This window comes from Haliaeetus albicilla, chromosome 6, assembly GCF_947461875.1.
Source record: "Haliaeetus albicilla chromosome 6, bHalAlb1.1, whole genome shotgun sequence".
Classification (NCBI taxonomy): domain Eukaryota; kingdom Metazoa; phylum Chordata; class Aves; order Accipitriformes; family Accipitridae; genus Haliaeetus; species Haliaeetus albicilla.
This window is the reverse complement of record NC_091488.1, coordinates 14,837,059-14,854,661: the sequence shown is the minus strand read 5'-3', so window position 1 is coordinate 14,854,661 and position 17,603 is coordinate 14,837,059. Positions and strand designations below refer to the sequence as shown.

The following is a 17,603-nucleotide window of genomic DNA, read 5'->3' as shown; positions in this document are numbered from 1 at the left end:
CTTTGTGTTCTATTAAACTGTTCTTATCTCAGCCCATAAGTTTTACCTTTTTCTCTCCCCCATGCCACTGGGTGGGGGGTAAGTGAGTGAGCAGCTGTGTGGTGCTTAGTAGCTGGCTGGGGCTAAATCACGACATTGTGAAAATAAAATACATAAAATATGATTTTAGAATTACATGAAAAAACTTGATTAATAATGACAACTCTTTTTTTTTTTTTCTTCTTTAAGATATTTCTCTCAAATCTTGGAAGAACATGGCCCTATGGAAATTAATAACAAATTACTAGTTGGGGAATATGAACATTTCCCTGAAGAAGCTCAAAAGATTGTAGAAGATGAAGGTGGTCTGAAATCTTTTCTTCTGAAATCCCTTCGTTTCATTATGGTGGATAATCTTATTGCCTTAAGAAAGCATGCAGTTCTTATTAAAGAAGATACAAACAGAAATGAGACTGGAGATAATGAAGCAGAAAATTATATAGTCCGTGATGTGCAAGAATATTCTTCCCAGAACAAGCTACAGTTAAATCCAGCTGCTAAGGAATTCAAACCGCTGTCTTATCCTAAGCAACCCCATATATCAACATCTACTGACTTAACAGTAGCAAGTTATGAGACTCCACAATATTTGCCCTGGTCTTGTCCTACCTCATGTAAATCAGTGCATTCTTTGCATAAGCAGAATACTGATACCATAGAAAAGGATTCGCCATTTTCAGACATTTTACTAAAGTGCTTTGATTCTAAAAATCCTGGTATATTTTTGCCTCAGACTTCCTGGGGTTATCAAGATGAAAGAATATTGCCAGTGCTTTCTCAAATGCCTCTCGTGTCAAATGTTGCCGAGCAACCTAGTTATATTTATGCTGATCATGTAGCTCATCAGGATAATGACGAATCAGCTATTTCAGACCAAAAATATGTCTATAGCAGTTTTACACCAACTGAAATACAAACGTATGAAGACCCTCAGTGCCAGCTGGAGAACTCGGATAACACATTTCATGAAGAAAATATTGCTGTTGCAAATAGTAAAAATGAAGCTGAATGTGGTATACAGGTTAAGATGGAAGAAGAAAGCAGAGATATACCTCTAAAGAAAAGCAATCCTCATACAAGGATGATAGCTGTTCAGGTAAGAAATTGAAATGCAACAGTTATTTTGAGAGCTTTTAAGTGATAAATGACAGTGTTGAGCACTGGAAAGTGCAACTCCTTTTTGAATGATTTCTTTATGACTTCCCAAAGGGTCAAATGTTGTGTAGAGTTTCAAGAGCAAATATTCAAGTGATACTTCCAGCCACCCAAATGCAAGGGCTCTTAAAAGTAGTATTTAGCATTGTCTAGTACTTATCTCCCCCCAAAAAAGGCCATGAGTTAGAAGATACTGAGGTGTTTATCAGACTGGGAACTTCCTTAGAAATTGCAGTTTAAGTTGCTGACACTTTCTACAACTACTCTTGTTTTTCATTTGTAATTCTTTGAAGAGATGGTCACTGAATTTTGTTTTGCCTGAAATTTTCACAGATCTTTTGACTCAGGATCAAAGGAAGGAACTGGTGCACATCAGTTTAAACTTCATGTTAGAGGTTAAGGAAAATCCTTCTGTGTCATCAGTTTTCTTTTTGTAATTAGTTCAGTGATTTATTTTAACTTTCACAATACTTGAGGATTTAGATAGTTTGTACATTCTAACAATTGCTGGCTGGTGCTTCCCACATGGTCTTACAGTGGTGGCCCAGCTGTAGGGTGAGTTTGTTGCTGAAATCCGGAATAAAACTCCTTAACAGCAATGAGAAGTTAAGAAGCAGGCACTTCTTTATTGCAGTGCTGGGCACAGAGGGGATCACTCCACCTAGTGTGTGCACGTGTCTGGTTTAATCATGCAGGTTAAATACACACCTGTTATACATATTCACTAAATTTCTGGGAAATGTCATACATAATCATCAACTGTCTGATAAATCATTAGCATATGTAAATGTCCCTTTACGCAGGCGTGGTGAAGTCTCTGGTGGTCTCCAGAAGCCCTCTGGTGGTCTTCCATAGTCCTCCTCACTTTGTCCGATAGTTGACCTCTCTTATGTGATTCTGCGCAGTACTATTTTTGCCATCATGTATTAGTTTTACATAAAAATACATTCAATGTTAATTCTTGAATTTAACATTTATAGTGATTGGCCCTCAGTCACACCACCTTATCAATATTCTTATACTAAAACAATCATTGGTTAATCTCACTTAACTCTACTGATTGGAATCCTCGATAATTAGATCGAGGTGGGAAGGGTAAGGGGTTTCCAAGCAGCAAACTGGTGTCCATAACGGTTGCCTTAGTTTCCTAAAACAAAACACTACAAACCAACAAATCTTTGTCAAAGTTTCTGTGGTTAACTGATTTCAGACAATACTTGAATTCTTATAGTTACACATAGTACATTTTCTAAAGTTCCTAAGTTCCTATGACTACATTTCAAACTTCACACTCCCATACCTATGCTTCACAATTTTCTACTTCTTAATCAAACTAAACTCTTTTATATAATTAGATTTTAATTTCTTTATCAAAATATTTGCAACAAGTTCAGGGGGCAAACTCCCTCACATTTCCTTTTCCCTCCTGAAGTAAAAAAAACTGAAAGATTTGTCCTATAGGCAGAGAAGGCATTGCTGAACACCTGCAAAGGGGCAGGGCATGCAGCTGAACAGACAGAAGAGGGGCTGGAGCATTCATTCTTTAATGGTACCCCAGAGTTAGATCAGCATACACCACTCACACTTCAAGTAATGGGGGAGACAATGGTCACATCCACATTTGTTATAGAAGACATTTTGGACTAAGATGCCAGGCTTTCACAGTTATGGGTATGGCAGTTTCACACATCCATTTATGAGAGATTATCCAACATGCTAGAGGGACTGCTGAAGAGGAGTTCCTCATCTTTCTGTTTCTTGTCATTAAGGGAGTAATAGCTGTTTATAGCTATAAGATAAATAGATGTCTTTTTATTATTGCTTTCTAAATGAGGAAGAAGTTAACTTTTTTTAAACTTGTTTTGTGTGCAAAACTTCTCTTCACTTTAAATCTTTCCTGAGCAGTTGCTGAAAGTTAGTTTCCCATCAGTCTTGGCAGACGAATTTCATCACTTGTCTGACTGGGCTTTTAAAATAGGATTTCTGTTTGGTTCTTGAACACATGCAACAAAGACATAACAGAAGAAGCAAGAGTTTTCAATTTAGTGAATTCTGGTTAGCAGAGATCAAAATGTCACTAAGCAACAGATATGTTTCTATTTGCAGAAGTGTGGTAGAGCAAGGCATTTAACATTATCTGACTGTGATTTTTAATAACCTGTTAGAACAGTAACATCATAAACTGGATCTTTAATATGTCACATGATTAGATTTTAAACTTGAGTTCTTTCAGTAAGTCTTTGATGGGTGCTATTAGAGGAAAACAAGCAGGGACCCTGAAGGTCCTTGAGTCTAGTCTGTTCTAAGTAGAGGGAATTGTACAGTAGATCCTGAGTTTAGGAGGAGCCACAAAACACAGCTCCTCAGTGACCTGTCAGACACTGTTTTTGCAAGTCTTAAATTTTCAGACATTTAGAGCACAGCTGTGTTTAAAGACTCAGAGAACTGTTCTCAATATAAATGCTTCATGGTCAATTAAACTAGGGAAAGATGACAAAAAAGTGCTTTTGTTATAGATTGAAGTCCATTTCAGAAACACTTGCATAATTTATTTTTACATTGTAGATAGACCTACTTCGTAATGTAGTTGGATTTGTAAAATTGTAGGTTAAGTACAAAAGCTCCCAAACAGCTGACCTACTAGTTGCATGTATAAACTGGAAAGCTTTTTAATCAACTAATGATTCTTTATATTCTAGGTAAATCATGAAGTAGCTGATAGGGAAACTAATACCTTGCCTTTTCATCCATTTGAAATGCAACAAGTAAGTTACCCGCATATTTGTTTATATTTCTCATGAAGAAGGTTAAAGGAGTGTCCAAAAATGTAGTAGTGAAAAGATGAAGGTTCTCTGAAAATGACATGTTTTAACTGGTATTTTTTATTTTTATTTGTTTCGTATTCTGTGTGTGTGGTTTGTGGTTTGCCTTTTTGAGGGGGGTGAGGGGGTCTCTCCCCCCGCTTCATGTTGGGCTGTATTCTGTGATGGTCTTGGAAGCTTCACATAAGCTCACAACAGGGAGGTTTTGGAGCTTTGTTCTGTAGCTATTCAGATGTTGGAGTATGTTTTTGGGAAATTTAGTATTTCCTCTCCAAAAATCTTGAGGTTTGATTTAAATACTCCATTTGGGCATATAGACAGCTCAGACTGATGTTAATGGCAGTCTTATGTCTGTACCAGGAGATAAAAGTGAGAAAATGTGGCCTTCGAATTAGTCACATTCCATTCATGGTCAGACATGAATGTTCATTTCCTGAGCTGAATTGAAACTCTTACACAACTTTCTCTTAAACCTGTCCCCACCCCCAAACAAACAAACAAAACCCCACCCCAACCACATTCAAGATTTTGAATCTCAACTGACAACAGACTGTTCCTTTTAGACATCATGAATGTTTGCTGCCCTGTGGTAACAGATACTACATTGTTTTTTATAACTGATTTATTTTCAGGGAGATATTCTACGTATGGAAAAAGAGCATCAGGTATTAAAAGAACAACTTAAAGAAGCACAGGAAAAATATGACCAGTTGCAAAGTCGAAGCTTGGAGGAAATTAGTGCTTTGAAAGAACTCCTAAAGAAAAATGTTGAAGAGACAGAGGTAGTGTTTCTATCTGTGCAACAGTGGGACAAACTGCAGTGGCTCACAAGATTGGTTGTAATTGATCAACAGTATTTTTGAAACTTGTCTGGTAGTTCTAATTGCTGTGAAGTTTAACTTGGCAAACCTCACAGTCTTTGCGAGTCATCTTCCTTTGAACACACTTAAACACTTAGGATATTGGTTGCTTCCCTCTAGTGGACAGGTATTGGTTTTGGTTCAACCCAAGAACAAAAAAGCACTACACCGCAGACTCTGTCATCTTGATTTGTTGGGTTTGCGAACAGGCTTTATTTCCTTGAAAATGTCTGAGAAAGAGGAGTAGTTCCCAAACAGCGCTATCAGCCTATTGTCACTTTGACTGGATTAATTTTATAGTTAAAGCCGTAGATGCTACAGGCTACCCATTTGCCTACATGAAAAGGAATTTCTCCCCACGCCCTCTCTTTAATCTTTAGTAAGATGGGGCCTGTCATTCATCACAGTTCAATGTATTCTTACCCTTTTAGTGGTGTGTTGGAGTAAACTAACGTACTGCAGCCTGGAAACTCCCGAGTTCTAGCTTTACCATTGGCTGCGAGTAGCCCGGCAAACTTTCACATAACGGATGATGGAATCTCACATCTAGTTTTTCTGTATGAATATTTGGTAAAAATGTGAGCTCAAGAAGTTTTGAGCTGAAAGCATGGCTGTATGCAGGTGGATAAACTTGTCCATGGGCATTATAGGGACTTTAAAAAAATTTTTTTATATTTTCCAATGATGCATTGATGCTGCCTCGTTTTTTTAAGTAGTTACAGCAGCCATATGATTCACTGCTTTCTTGTGCTGTTATGAATTGTAACTTCCCAGTTATTAGCACTGACACAACAGTATCAGTACGGCTTTTGAGTCGGATTTCTGTATGTATTTGTATGTGACGCTGTGGAACTGGGTTTCTTCTTTTAGCTGACTGCAAAACAGGGTTGCAAGTATGCTGAAACCATGTAAATAAGGTGTGTAGATAGTTGTGGGAAAGTATTTGTGAGCATGTTGCCCATGCTAAACACCTGAACTAACAGTAAATTAAGCACTAGTAAAGCTCTGTTACTGTAATTTTCACTGGCTTAGCTTTTGATCATAAGTGTCAGCACTCTGCTCTAACTTGCATTTGAATAAAATAGTATTTTCAGAAATAATGTTTTCTTATTTTCTGCTTTTAGGTATCAAAGAATGAACTGGATTGGTTTCATCAAGACTTAGAAATACAAGTGAAAAAATGGCAACAGGAGAAAAAAGAAAATCAAGAGAACTTAAAAGCACTAAGGACCACAGCTAAAAAGCATACAGATACCAATGATAGGTACTAATTTTAAATACAGTTTTACATTACTTTCTCTTTGCTTGACGTATTTTTTTTTTAAAGCAGCAGTAAGTCCAGTTATTTCTGATAGACTATGGTAAGTTTCAGTATCTACTGATTCCATGATGTATGCAGAGTGAAAACTCAGAGTTGTTACCCCAGTTACGCTACTCTGAAATGAGTTAAATGCAATTCTTGGATTAGACCTGCTCTTAATAGGATCTACATACAATGTTATTTAACCTAATTAACAAATACTACTCCTTCGCTATTGAAGATCTTCCCACGTTTTCCAGAATCCTTTAGATCTGCACTGCTTTTTTACTTTTCCCCTTCATGACTTACCATTGCTTTCTCAGTGTACTCCTCTACTGCATTATGGTTAGCTTTAAATTTTCATTTCCATTTTCATTCTTCCTTCTTCTATTGTACAATCAACCCTACCGAACTCTGGTCTGCATCTGTTTTTCTTAAAGGCTTTTTGTCTGTTGTGCCACATAGCCTATCTGAGGGTCATCCAAGGATGCACGTTTCCTTCTTTTCTAGTCCTGTCACTGATTTCTCAGATTCAAATAAAACTACAAGAACCACATAACTGCATGTATCTGTTGTGGGGGTTGTTTTTTTACCCACCCATCACCCTAAAACAGAAGTATGCAGGACTTTCCATGGAACTTAAATCAATAATATGATTCCAGTTGTGTGAATCCCATCATGACCCTGTGTGCAGCAAACCCAACTGTTCCCCTGGCAATAAGCTCTCCTGGCTATGGAGGAGCAAGAAGCAACTTCAGTCAACTTCTACCATAGTCAACAAGCATCCATGAGATCACATTGCTGATATACTGAAAAATAAATAGTTTGTCACTTGATGAAGTATTATCAGTGGCTTTTCCTGAAACATTCTAGAGACTTTAGAAATCTTTAAGTAACCTAATCATTGGCTGTGTAAATAGCTCGATGTTTTATCACAGTAATAGGCTCAAATATGTGCATGTCTGCTTTTGTATTTTGATTTTTTTGCAAGCTACAGGTAAACATTTAAAATATTTTCTAGGTAATTGATGAACCTGACTGACTTAGCAATAATTTTTTTAATCAGATTTGACAATTCCTACAGTATTTTTAATGTTCTCTCTCAGTTTACAGACCTGAGAAGACTTCTGTCCTTGAATGCTGTGTTGTATTATCTTTAGTCTTAAGTAATTTGGGCCAAATCTGTCCTGAAAAATCATCTACCTGCTTTTATATTAGTTATTGCTTAATTAGGAATACATTTAAATGCACTTATGGTAATAAACAGCATATAAAACATACAGATTGTCACTGCTGCATTGTTGTCACTATGGTTATAGAGGAACATGTTACATATTTGCTAATGAACATTTTTCAGAACAAGCTTAATAAATGTTTGATTACTCTAGGTATTCGAAGACCATTGATGAGAAGGAAAAGCAGTATAGCATATATTTAAATACATACCTCGACACCAGGTAAAACTCTTGTACTTTTCAGCAATATTTACATTTTTCTGCTGACTTGTCATTATTGGAGTTGCCTGCTTCACTCTGGGTAAAGGCTTAATAAAAATTAGCACTTGAACCTGTATCTCTTATTCTAAGTTAGTTTACTTTTACTTATCATAAGTAAATATTTTCTTTTAGATATTTAGAGTAATAAAAATCTGGCTTTTCAACATACTCTTACACACTTCCCTTGATTGTATGATACCGTGTTTTAGAACACATGTTAGAAGTTGGGTGTGGTACAGACACACTGAACTGTTGTATGTAGCTTTGGATCTTCACACGCTTCTAGTCCTGAATGTACATAAGGTTATCTAAACGTTTTCTAAAAGTTACTCATCTGCACATCGTATAAAGTCAAGCTTTCATTTATAGATACATTCTTTACAGATGTGCTCAGGCTCAGAGCGATAAAATACTTGCGTGACTGCATTAGTCAAACTCCTATAAGCTTTTTAGGTTGCGCAGTGAAATGTGGTTAAGAAATCCCAAGGTCGTGTCTGTGGAGCCAGCAGTATGGCTACATGAGCATGATACTACACCTGAAGGCACAAGCTGTACAATGTAATGGAGATGTGTGGTTCTGAAGAAGAGAGGATAGCTGTACAAAACCTCCAAGATGCCATAAATTTTAAATACTACTCTGTTGTAAATGTTACTCAAATATTTAACTTCTTTTTATTTCACAGTAATAAACTTGCTAATGAGAAAGTAAAATTGGAAGAACTTATAAAAAAGAGTCAAGATGACTACCAAGAGTGTGTGAAAAGAGCTGTTAAAGCAGAGGTACAAACAAAAAAATCTTAAAACACTTTTGCTGGAGCTTAGATCATTTGTGCTGATAGTAGGTGGGGAAGATGACTTGTGAAGTCTTATCTAACAATTTACTTTTTAAGCATCTAAAACTTTTCATAAGCGTATATCAAAAGTGTTAATCAAGTATCGACAAGTGCTGTTAATGATGTTATCCTACAAAACTTTGCACATCATCAAGGCACATTATTATTATTATTGACCAGTATTAAAAGCACACAGAATTTGGGGCATATCGTATTGCCCCAAACAAAATTCAGCTAGTAATGGAGTTTCATACTTATCCTTGTTATGAATAGATTCCATTAATAAGAATTAACCATAAACAATTCTCCCTTCTTAAGAAGGCTTGAAGGCTGTCTCATCTGCAGTAGGATTTTTATAAAAAGATTAGATTGTTGGTCCACATTAGTCCTCAACCATGCAGTATTTAAAAGGCTGCCTTAATCACTTAAAGTAAGTCTCTGTGTTTTTTATATATAAGTAAAAACATTTATGGAAGCATTCTACTGTCAGTTGAAGTGAGTGTAGCCTTTTTATCCTCCTGAAGGCCTGCCAGGGCTGTTAATTCCACTTGAAATTCCTCACTGTAGGAACTGTGTGTGTTGTACACTCTGTATCATGAAACTGTACAGATGCTTATTAAAATCTATTTTGAGGTTTTATTCATTGTGCTACGACAGTGCTTTTACTGCACTTTTTTTTTTTTTTTTTCCTATACGGTTATGTTTTGTTACAGATAGCAGTACTCAAAAACTGGAAGGAAACTGAAGTATGCAAGCTAAATGGCATAGCTGCCAATGCAGAAGCAAACCTCAAGATGTTGAAGTCCTTGAGCAGGTATGGAGAGTTTACGCCAGAAATTTCAGTACTACTAGTTGCTAAATACAAGTAACTACTGAATGTTTAATCACGATTATTCAACTAGACAAGCACACAAAGAGATGCTAGTCTGAAGGGTGTGTAGAAACATAATAGTCAAATGCAGCTTTCCTGAAGCTGAATTTCTTCTTAGTCTTAAATTACCAAGACGTGTGATACTTCAGCAGGAGCAAGCTTCTTGTGTTTTTCTTTCTTAGCTGGGGAAGATCAGGCTATTGGGAACATTCCGGTTATTCCTGCACAGTATCACCGGTAAAGAGCTGCAATGTGAATAGAAAAGAGTGCAAACAAAACTGCTGGGCATGCAACAACATTTGTTTTCTTCCTTACAAGGAACTAATCTAGCCCTTTGTGTTACCTTTTTTAAAACTTAAGCCATGTTCCCTTTCCCTGTCCTTATATTGTCGCAAAGAACTAATTTACATTTGAGGAGTCCACTTCTAAGATTGGATAGGATCTAAGTACCAGTAATTTAACTGATTTTAACTTAAAATTGCTTTAAGTCTTTAACTGTGATTTAGTTGGTAGGGGAAGGAACTGTTGTACAAAAACCATTGGTCTTAAACAAAAATAATGGGAGTGTTTAGAGTTTAACTGAAAATCTTGAATACTTCAGCAGCTCAGCTTCAGCAGCACCTAAGTTGAAGTCACAGATTGATTCCTGGGAAATATTTATTTCAAATGTAAAGAAACAACTGGAAAAAGTAAAGGTAAGTCTTAATTTCTCTTAACAAACTTTAAGTTGAACTTTGGAAATTAAAAAAGAATAAATACCTTAAATAATTTTGCATTCCTTTTTAAAACACCAGTAGCTTGTCCTCCAAATACTGAACTGCATTTTTTTAATTACAAAAGAAAGATACAGTTTTAAGTCCAGATTATTTAAATATAGTTAAGTTGCAATGAATATCTTCAATTTTATAAAGGCAAAAATCTATTCTTTATACACTTGCTTCAAAATTGGATCCCACATTAACAAGTCTAGTCACTTGGTTCTTCTGTATTTTTTGAACTCTAAAGAAGTCCATGCAACTTCTTTAAAAACAACAGAAAACTCTCTGAAAAGTTAGGATGTAAAATGTCTAGGCTGAGTTTTAAGAACTATAAAGGGTTTCCCAAACCCTTTCAAGCATCAGTACAAGTACTTAAAAACAGATTTATGTTACTGTAGCAAATAGTAGCCTTACATCTCCATTTGAAAGGCCTGGTATCTTTGGTGTTTTGCAAAAAAGTAGCTGTGTTAATGCTGTTTTAAATAAAGAGCGAGCTTTAGTTAATGCTGATGTGGACGACAATTTGTTTTCCATCTGCAGGCCGAGTATGAAGAAAAAATTCAGACAGTGAAAAATGGTGTACGGAACTGCCTCACTAAAATGGAAACTGTAGATCTTCCTTCTCCTCCCAGCATCTTAGTATGTAGCTTACATTTGATAGCAGTTTGTTAAGAACTTCTTTAAGTTTGCATCAGCATGGCTATATGTTATAGGACTTTGACATAAAGAACTTGAATATATAGCCTTGAATATGAAGTAATCTGGCTTTCATGCGTCCAGGTAATGTTCAAAAGGAAAAGGTGACTGCAGATTAGCGTGATGAAGTCCAGTGAGAAGCACATTTTCAAGTCCTTTGAGAGGCTTAAGCCATTTAAATTGTAAAATGCTTTGTGTTCTGTCTGAATTGGGACTAATATTTTTGCGTATCATGACTTTCTTGTAGCACCAAAATCCATAGGGGCAAGGCCCCATTAAACCAATATGTGTAACTGATTATGACTACCAAAATCAGCTTCCAGTCATATCTGTTATGAACTAGATTGAGTATAGCAGTTTGTGGAAATGCATCTGTAATGACAACATCCCAGATAAATACTATTTAAAAACATTTTCTTGTGGGCCAACAGTTCCACAAAGGGCTTTGCTCAAATCACATCGGTTACTTCTGGACCCTGCGATTTTGTTCCTGGTGCAAGGACAAAGTCACTATAAGTCACTACTCCTTGAACTGTTCATCAGCATGGTGGTGGGGAGACACGTGACAGTGATAAAACACTTACAGCCAAACTAGCTGCAGCAGTGGTGCAAACAACCTACGTGCTGCCATTCACCAACAGTAAAACTGAAACCAGGACACAGTGCTGATGCCCAGTCCTGAAGACAAATAGCATTCAGAAACCACTGGACCTGGGACAGTTTGGAGTAAGGAAAAAAGGGTTCAGTCATCTCTCAAAATAGGGGAGATTACTGACTCAGTAAGTAAAACGCATTCATAGTGTATGCACATATGAAATCCCTGAATTCACTGAGGATGCCACACAACTTTTTTATACATATTCTGCAGAAAGTAATGTTTTTTCTTTTTTTTTTTTGCTATAATTTAGATTCAAGGCTCTGTTCTAATACTGTATGTTTATGATTGTTACTACAGTTTTCCTGGACTTATACAAGTGATAGTTATGCTCTCCTGCATACCTTTTCTTCCCCACTTATTTCTAGGCATCTCCTTTGTACTTGTTGGCACAGAACTCTTTAAGAATGTGTAGATAACTTAGTTACCATCCTTGGGTTACCATCAATTTACAGGTTGGGAAAGAGCAACTTTTGAGCCTCTTGTTCTACATTTGATATCTATTTTTACTGCAGTAACACAGGAGTAACCTTTTAGACAAGAGAACTGTAATTCTTTCAGCTTTGAGAGGACTTTAATAGGCAAATGCCATGTCCAAATGAATAAGACTTGATGAGAACCCTTTTTCTCCCTGTTTAAGTAATTCCGTTAATTAGATTAAAGACCTTTACAGAGAAGGTAAAATATTGCTTCAAAAAGGTGGTAAACTAAAGAACACAGAACAAGAACCAGGCGGTTTGACTATGAAGAAATGTAGAATTTTAGTTCTGTGTGTTAGAAAGCCACCTTCGTAGAGCAGTCAAGTTCTGAAATGAATAGCAGTCACAGGGTCAAACAACTAAACTTATTTTAAGGAGTTCTTCCCATTTATGTCCTCCTGGATCTTGTCAACTCCCAAATTTTTCAAGATGATGACTTTAGTTGACATGGTTCTGTTTAAAAAAAAAAAAAAAAATTACAGTGGATTATATATAGATTATATAATCCATTAAAAGCAGTGAATTTTGTATTTTCAAATTGATCGCACTTATTTAAAGCAGTTCTGTTTCTACCACCAACTTTGAGCTATACTTCTGTACAACTTACAGCTGTCCAACAGCCATGCATTCTTTAGCAAAGCAAGAGTAAGTTAAAGGAACAGTTTGCATATGTGCTGTCCTATTTAATCCTGTTTCAGACAGGTTGTCTATACGTCGTACCTATTAAAGAGGACCTTTGTGCAGTATTTTTACCTAGGTAAAGCAGGTTAAGATAAATTGATGTGACCTTCCAGTTCCTTAGCATGGAGTTCTGCTTAATTTATTTTAATCACTGTTTTTCCTATGAAATCTGTTTATTTCCTAGACAAAACAATGCAGACCTCCAGTCAGTGATGCAGCCATTGTCATGTATTCCTCTGCATCTGCACATCTTAATTTACTTCCTGCATTTTCAAGTTCAGAAGATCAAGGTCTAACACATGCTTCGTTTAATACACAGGCCGGAGTTAAGCCAGCACATGCAAATTCTAAGGCTTGTTCTGCAAGTGGTGGATCAGTGAAAGCACACTCCAAACCTCTGGAAGGATCATATTCTGATAAAGTTTCAGCAGCTTGCCCATCAGGAATTTCTGGAAGTAAATCTCAGAATGTCCAGCCACACCAGAACCACCAAGATGACTCAGCTATACAACTCAGGCTTTCTGGACTTCCAAACAACAAAATGCTTCCAAAAGCATTTGAAAATATTATTGCGCATCTACAGAGTATATTCCCAAACTATAGCAGGTATTTGTTTTAATGAGTGTAATGTTATGTTGAGTAACAGAAGTTCTGAACATCCAATGATAAAGTACAAAAAGAATTGATTTCTTAGTAGATGGCTTCTATTTCACGAGAACAGTAATACTAGTTGTTCCCCTCCCATTCAGTGAGACATTCCTTAAGGGAACAGACCTATGGTGTTGGCTTACGTGTTTAGTTTTTTCCCCCAACTAGAACAGCTACCAGGAGTATTATTACTTTATTGTTTGGGGTTTTTTACAATTAAGGTAGATTCTAGTTATTGAGAGGTATTGGAAGAAGGTACTTGCTACAGTTCATTTGAGAAGTTAGTATCTTGAAAAGGCTTTACTGCTGTGAATCAAAGATGGAAGCTACAGTGTTTTCCAATACGGTGACTATGCTGATGACAGCCACAGTATTGCCAATCAGTAATTACATCTGTTTTGTCCCCTCAGTTCAGACTTTACTGTCTTCATAAAAGACATACAAAGAAGAAATGGGAATACACTGTCAGGTTTGAGCTTCGATGAAATTCTAAGCAGAGTGACAGAACTCATTCTGGACCAACAAAATAAGGTACTCTGGTGCACATAGTTGCTGCCTTTTCTACTGCACCTCTCTGACAGAGGAAACATTGCAGCACAGTCCAGAAAAGAATGTTAAACTTCCCTTTGCTGTCAAGCTCCAAAATATGAACTTGCTCCACATTGTTTTCCAATACCTGTCTAGGCACCAACTTCAGCAGGGAGACCTGTGAAGTCAGCATCCTCTGCTGCACCAGCACAGACTGGAGCTCGGGGTTGGGGAGTACCTGCAGAAGAAAATGTACCCAGCCCACCCAAGGCAAGACCTGCGCATAGCAACGCCTCGAGTAAAAATCCATCTCAGCCAAATCTTCAGCCCTGGGGAAATGTTGGAGCAACGCCTAAATCTAAATGGAAAAAACTGGACTACACAGTAAGTTCTCCACTTTCAATGAATGTGAAGTGATTGCCATGTACTTCTTGTAAGACATGAAATAATCAAAGTATTGCTGAAAAAAATAATGGACTTGTTCATTTTGTGTACAAAAGCTTAAATATACTTGGTTAAAATTAGTAATGTCATTACCTTCTTAGAATTTGCTGATTAATTGTTGCTAGCTTTCAAATAACTTAACGTTTTATGTATAGGCTTCCAGTGATGATCCTTGCACAATATGTCATGATGAGCTAAGCGGAGACTCATGTGAGCTAGAATGTGGGCATCATTTTCACAGAGAAGTAAGGATTTTTGTTCTTATCACTTCGATGCAAAAGTTTATGAACTCTGTTCAGTTATGCTGTTGTTCCTCTTTCTAAAAGCGACCCTCCCTCCCTTACCCTTCAGTGTGTAAAGAACAGTGCACAATTTTCTTTTACATACTTTGTACACCAAGACTTGCTATATATACAGTCTTACTGTGTCAGAAGCTTTCCGGTTATAGATTTTCAAGTAAAATGATAATTAATCAGAGTGAATTTAAGCTTATTCTTCAGGGAATAAACTTGGTAGTCACGTCACAGATTTGTTTGCAGCATACTTAGAGAACGGGCTGTCACTATAAGCACTGCATTTGCCACCTGATAGTAGTTGCATGTATAACTTCATGTAGTAAGAAAGTCAGGATTATGTTAGAATAACTTGATATTTCTGTCTGTGACTTTTTTCTCATTACCTTATTTATTTACTGCTGATTTGTTACTGCAGAATAGGTGCAAATGTAAACTGATCAGCACAGTGTCAGAAGTGGAGAACAGTTTTCTGACTGCAAATTTCAGTAACATAGAACATGGTGGAACAGTGCTTACATATTAGTGACAATTATTAACATACTTAACCTGAATTCTTTATACCAGACTTTGTTTTCTCACCATCTTCCTATTCTTGCAGTGCATTAGAACATGGCTTAAGCAACATTCCAGTACCTGCCCCATCTGCCGCGTTCATGCTCTGTTACCTGAAGATTTTCCTGAGCTTCCTGTACGGAACAAGTATGCCTAAACTTTGTTTTATTCAAACATGTAATGCGATGCAAAGTGGCTGCAGAATAACCACCGCAATAAGGAACAGAAACATGATGTCTAGAAAGAGACAGAACCCTGGTTTTACTGAAAACGGTAGTGGAACTCGGACTGATTGAGTGTTTAACGCTTAGCATTAAGCTGTAAGATGCTGGTAGTGCCACGGCACCTGCAGAATCAAGTTAGTGTACTCCCAAGATCCAGCACTTTTCCTGCTTGCTGCCTAAATGTGTAAAGCCGATGTAGTTCAGAGGCCAGCAGCACACAAAACTGCTAGTTTTTTTGGCTAAGGGATATTGAAACTCCTGTATCTATTTTTCCCAAAGGATGGTGCATAATTCCTGTAAAGAGGGGACTTTCCTTCAGAGCTTACACCACACTGAAAATAAATTCTAGTATCAAACAAGTAGCTGACCTGAATGACAGACTAGCAGAATTTGGGACAGCCAAGACATTACCTTCCTCTGGCATAAACAATTACAATTTAACTGCAGGATTCAAATCAGGCTTGTTGCGATCATTATGAATGCAGTTCATACAATTGCAGCTCCTTTCTCTGCATAAATCTGCAGCTAATAATTCAAATCATTTAAAGAATGACTTTTAGTAATATTCTGAAGCAAGAATTTTTAAGTACTCATGTGATTCTTTCTGTTTGTGTATCACCAATTTGGAATACTGTGGCTCAATTCTTTAATCTTGAAATATGGTTTGAATTACCCTCATCATTGAAAAGCTGGTTTGTTTAAATCAGACTTACAACATTTTTATTTTTAATGAAGCAACACTGTGTCTGTATCCTGTGCATGAATGTTCATCAACAGCGAGAGGTACAGAGTGGTTCTCCTACTGCTTTAACAGTCTGAGCTTGTCAAAGCACCTTCATCTCTGTAAAATTTGTCTCAGCCAGAAGACCAAGACCAGAGAGTGTACAGCTTAACCGCTCTGAAAATAGAGTGTGACTCTTGTTTGGATACAAGCAGTATTAAATTGATTATATGAGATTAAGTTAGCTAATTCTAGGGATCATTTGTTCCCCCAAATGAGTATCTATCCTTCAGATGAACTTTTAAACTATTCTGTGATTAATCAGTATGTTAATTGGCACTTGGATCAAAAATAAAATTACTACTGTAGCTGATGTGTGGGTTTTGTGTAGTATTTTTTGCTCTGAGTTAGTGGTGAGTAATCTACTATATGCTGCCTGAAGATTCAGGTACTGTGCTGCTCAGCATTACAGCACTTGCACCCTTTTCAGCTTCCATTATTTTCTTGGGGTGGGGGATATATATCTATCATCATCTTAACTTTTCACAAAAGCAGCCTAAGTAAGTCCTTGGTGCTCAGGACATTTCTCTGGAGCAGAGGTATCCTTGACCTGCTAAGCAGTGGCAAAGCAGTCCTACACCTGCTGTACTGGACAAAGTTCTCCAAACAGAACATAGCCCACCTCAAGGTGACAAGGGTAAGCAAGCTGGCTATGCAAACGGTGCATGCTCTTGGCACTGAACTGGTATTTACGCGCACTTGCTCGTTATCAGCCAATCCCACAGTACAGGCATGACCCCAGGTTCCCAAATAAGCAAGAAGGTTTTTGATCTGTGTTCCTTTTCTCTTCCCTGACTCCTGTAAGCCGGAAGGATTTTAGTGATTGCCAGAGACAGTTCATTCACACCTTTAGAAAGGAAGCCTGGGAGCAGACAACTGCCCTGGACCCTGTCCTGTATGTACCATTGAGCAGGTTGGAGCTGATCTACTCTGCATACTGGGGCCCGGTAACACCAGTCCATTCTTCCATGTAACTTCTGACGGTGGGAGGTGACAGTGACACCTTTGAGCAGCAGGTGGCACTCTTACAACAGCACATAGACTAGAAAGAGTGGCTTTTGTTTTCCAAAAAAAATCATCCTGTGCAATTTCCTGATCTTAGAGACATGTTAATTTCTAGTAAATAGCTTCCCCACCTGCCCCAGACTGTTGTAAGACATTGAAATAAGAATTTCAGATGTTTATTCCTAAAGTACAGATGAACCAGGGCCAAACCTAGAATTACATTTTCCTGCTTGGCAATGTTGCTGGATAAAGCTAAAGGAAATTGGTTTTGGCAGTTTTCTTAGTTCTGCTTATTGAGGTTGTCATCTTTACACTTACACTTTATGTAATACTTTATATACTTAGCCTGTCTCCACCCCACATAATAGTGTATATGGAAAACTCACAATTAGAATGAAAGTGTGGTTGTTCTGTTAAAACAACATCAAAATCTACCACCTGTTTGTGTTGGGAAGGTTATTTCTTGCTGAAACAGTTTTA

General features: G+C 37.2%; 1 protein-coding gene across 9 annotated transcripts in view; it reads left to right on the top strand.

Moving 5' to 3' along the window:
* The window catches only part of TTC3 (tetratricopeptide repeat domain 3), a 66,757-nt gene extending 50,326 nt beyond the window's left edge, over positions 1-16,431 (top strand). For 6 of the 9 annotated variants that reach the window (XM_069785130.1, XM_069785132.1, XM_069785127.1 and 3 more), the window contains 14 exons: positions 229-1,135; positions 3,894-3,959; positions 4,649-4,798; positions 6,001-6,140; positions 7,565-7,633; positions 8,356-8,452; positions 9,219-9,319; positions 9,978-10,071; positions 10,675-10,773; positions 12,830-13,251; positions 13,704-13,824; positions 13,978-14,205; positions 14,421-14,510; positions 15,160-16,431. In XM_069785130.1, the coding sequence (XP_069641231.1) occupies positions 229-1,135; positions 3,894-3,959; positions 4,649-4,798; positions 6,001-6,140; positions 7,565-7,633; positions 8,356-8,452; positions 9,219-9,319; positions 9,978-10,071; positions 10,675-10,773; positions 12,830-13,251; positions 13,704-13,824; positions 13,978-14,205; positions 14,421-14,510; positions 15,160-15,270 (2,695 nt within the window). In that variant the 3' untranslated portion in view covers positions 15,271-16,431. The remainder of the gene's footprint in view (positions 1-228; positions 1,136-3,893; positions 3,960-4,648; positions 4,799-6,000; positions 6,141-7,564; positions 7,634-8,355; positions 8,453-9,218; positions 9,320-9,977; positions 10,072-10,674; positions 10,774-12,829; positions 13,252-13,703; positions 13,825-13,977; positions 14,206-14,420; positions 14,511-15,159) is intronic. The other 3 variants (XM_069785134.1, XM_069785131.1, XM_069785133.1) reach the window with 3 other exon arrangements.
* Positions 16,432-17,603: the final 1,172 nt, after the last annotated feature.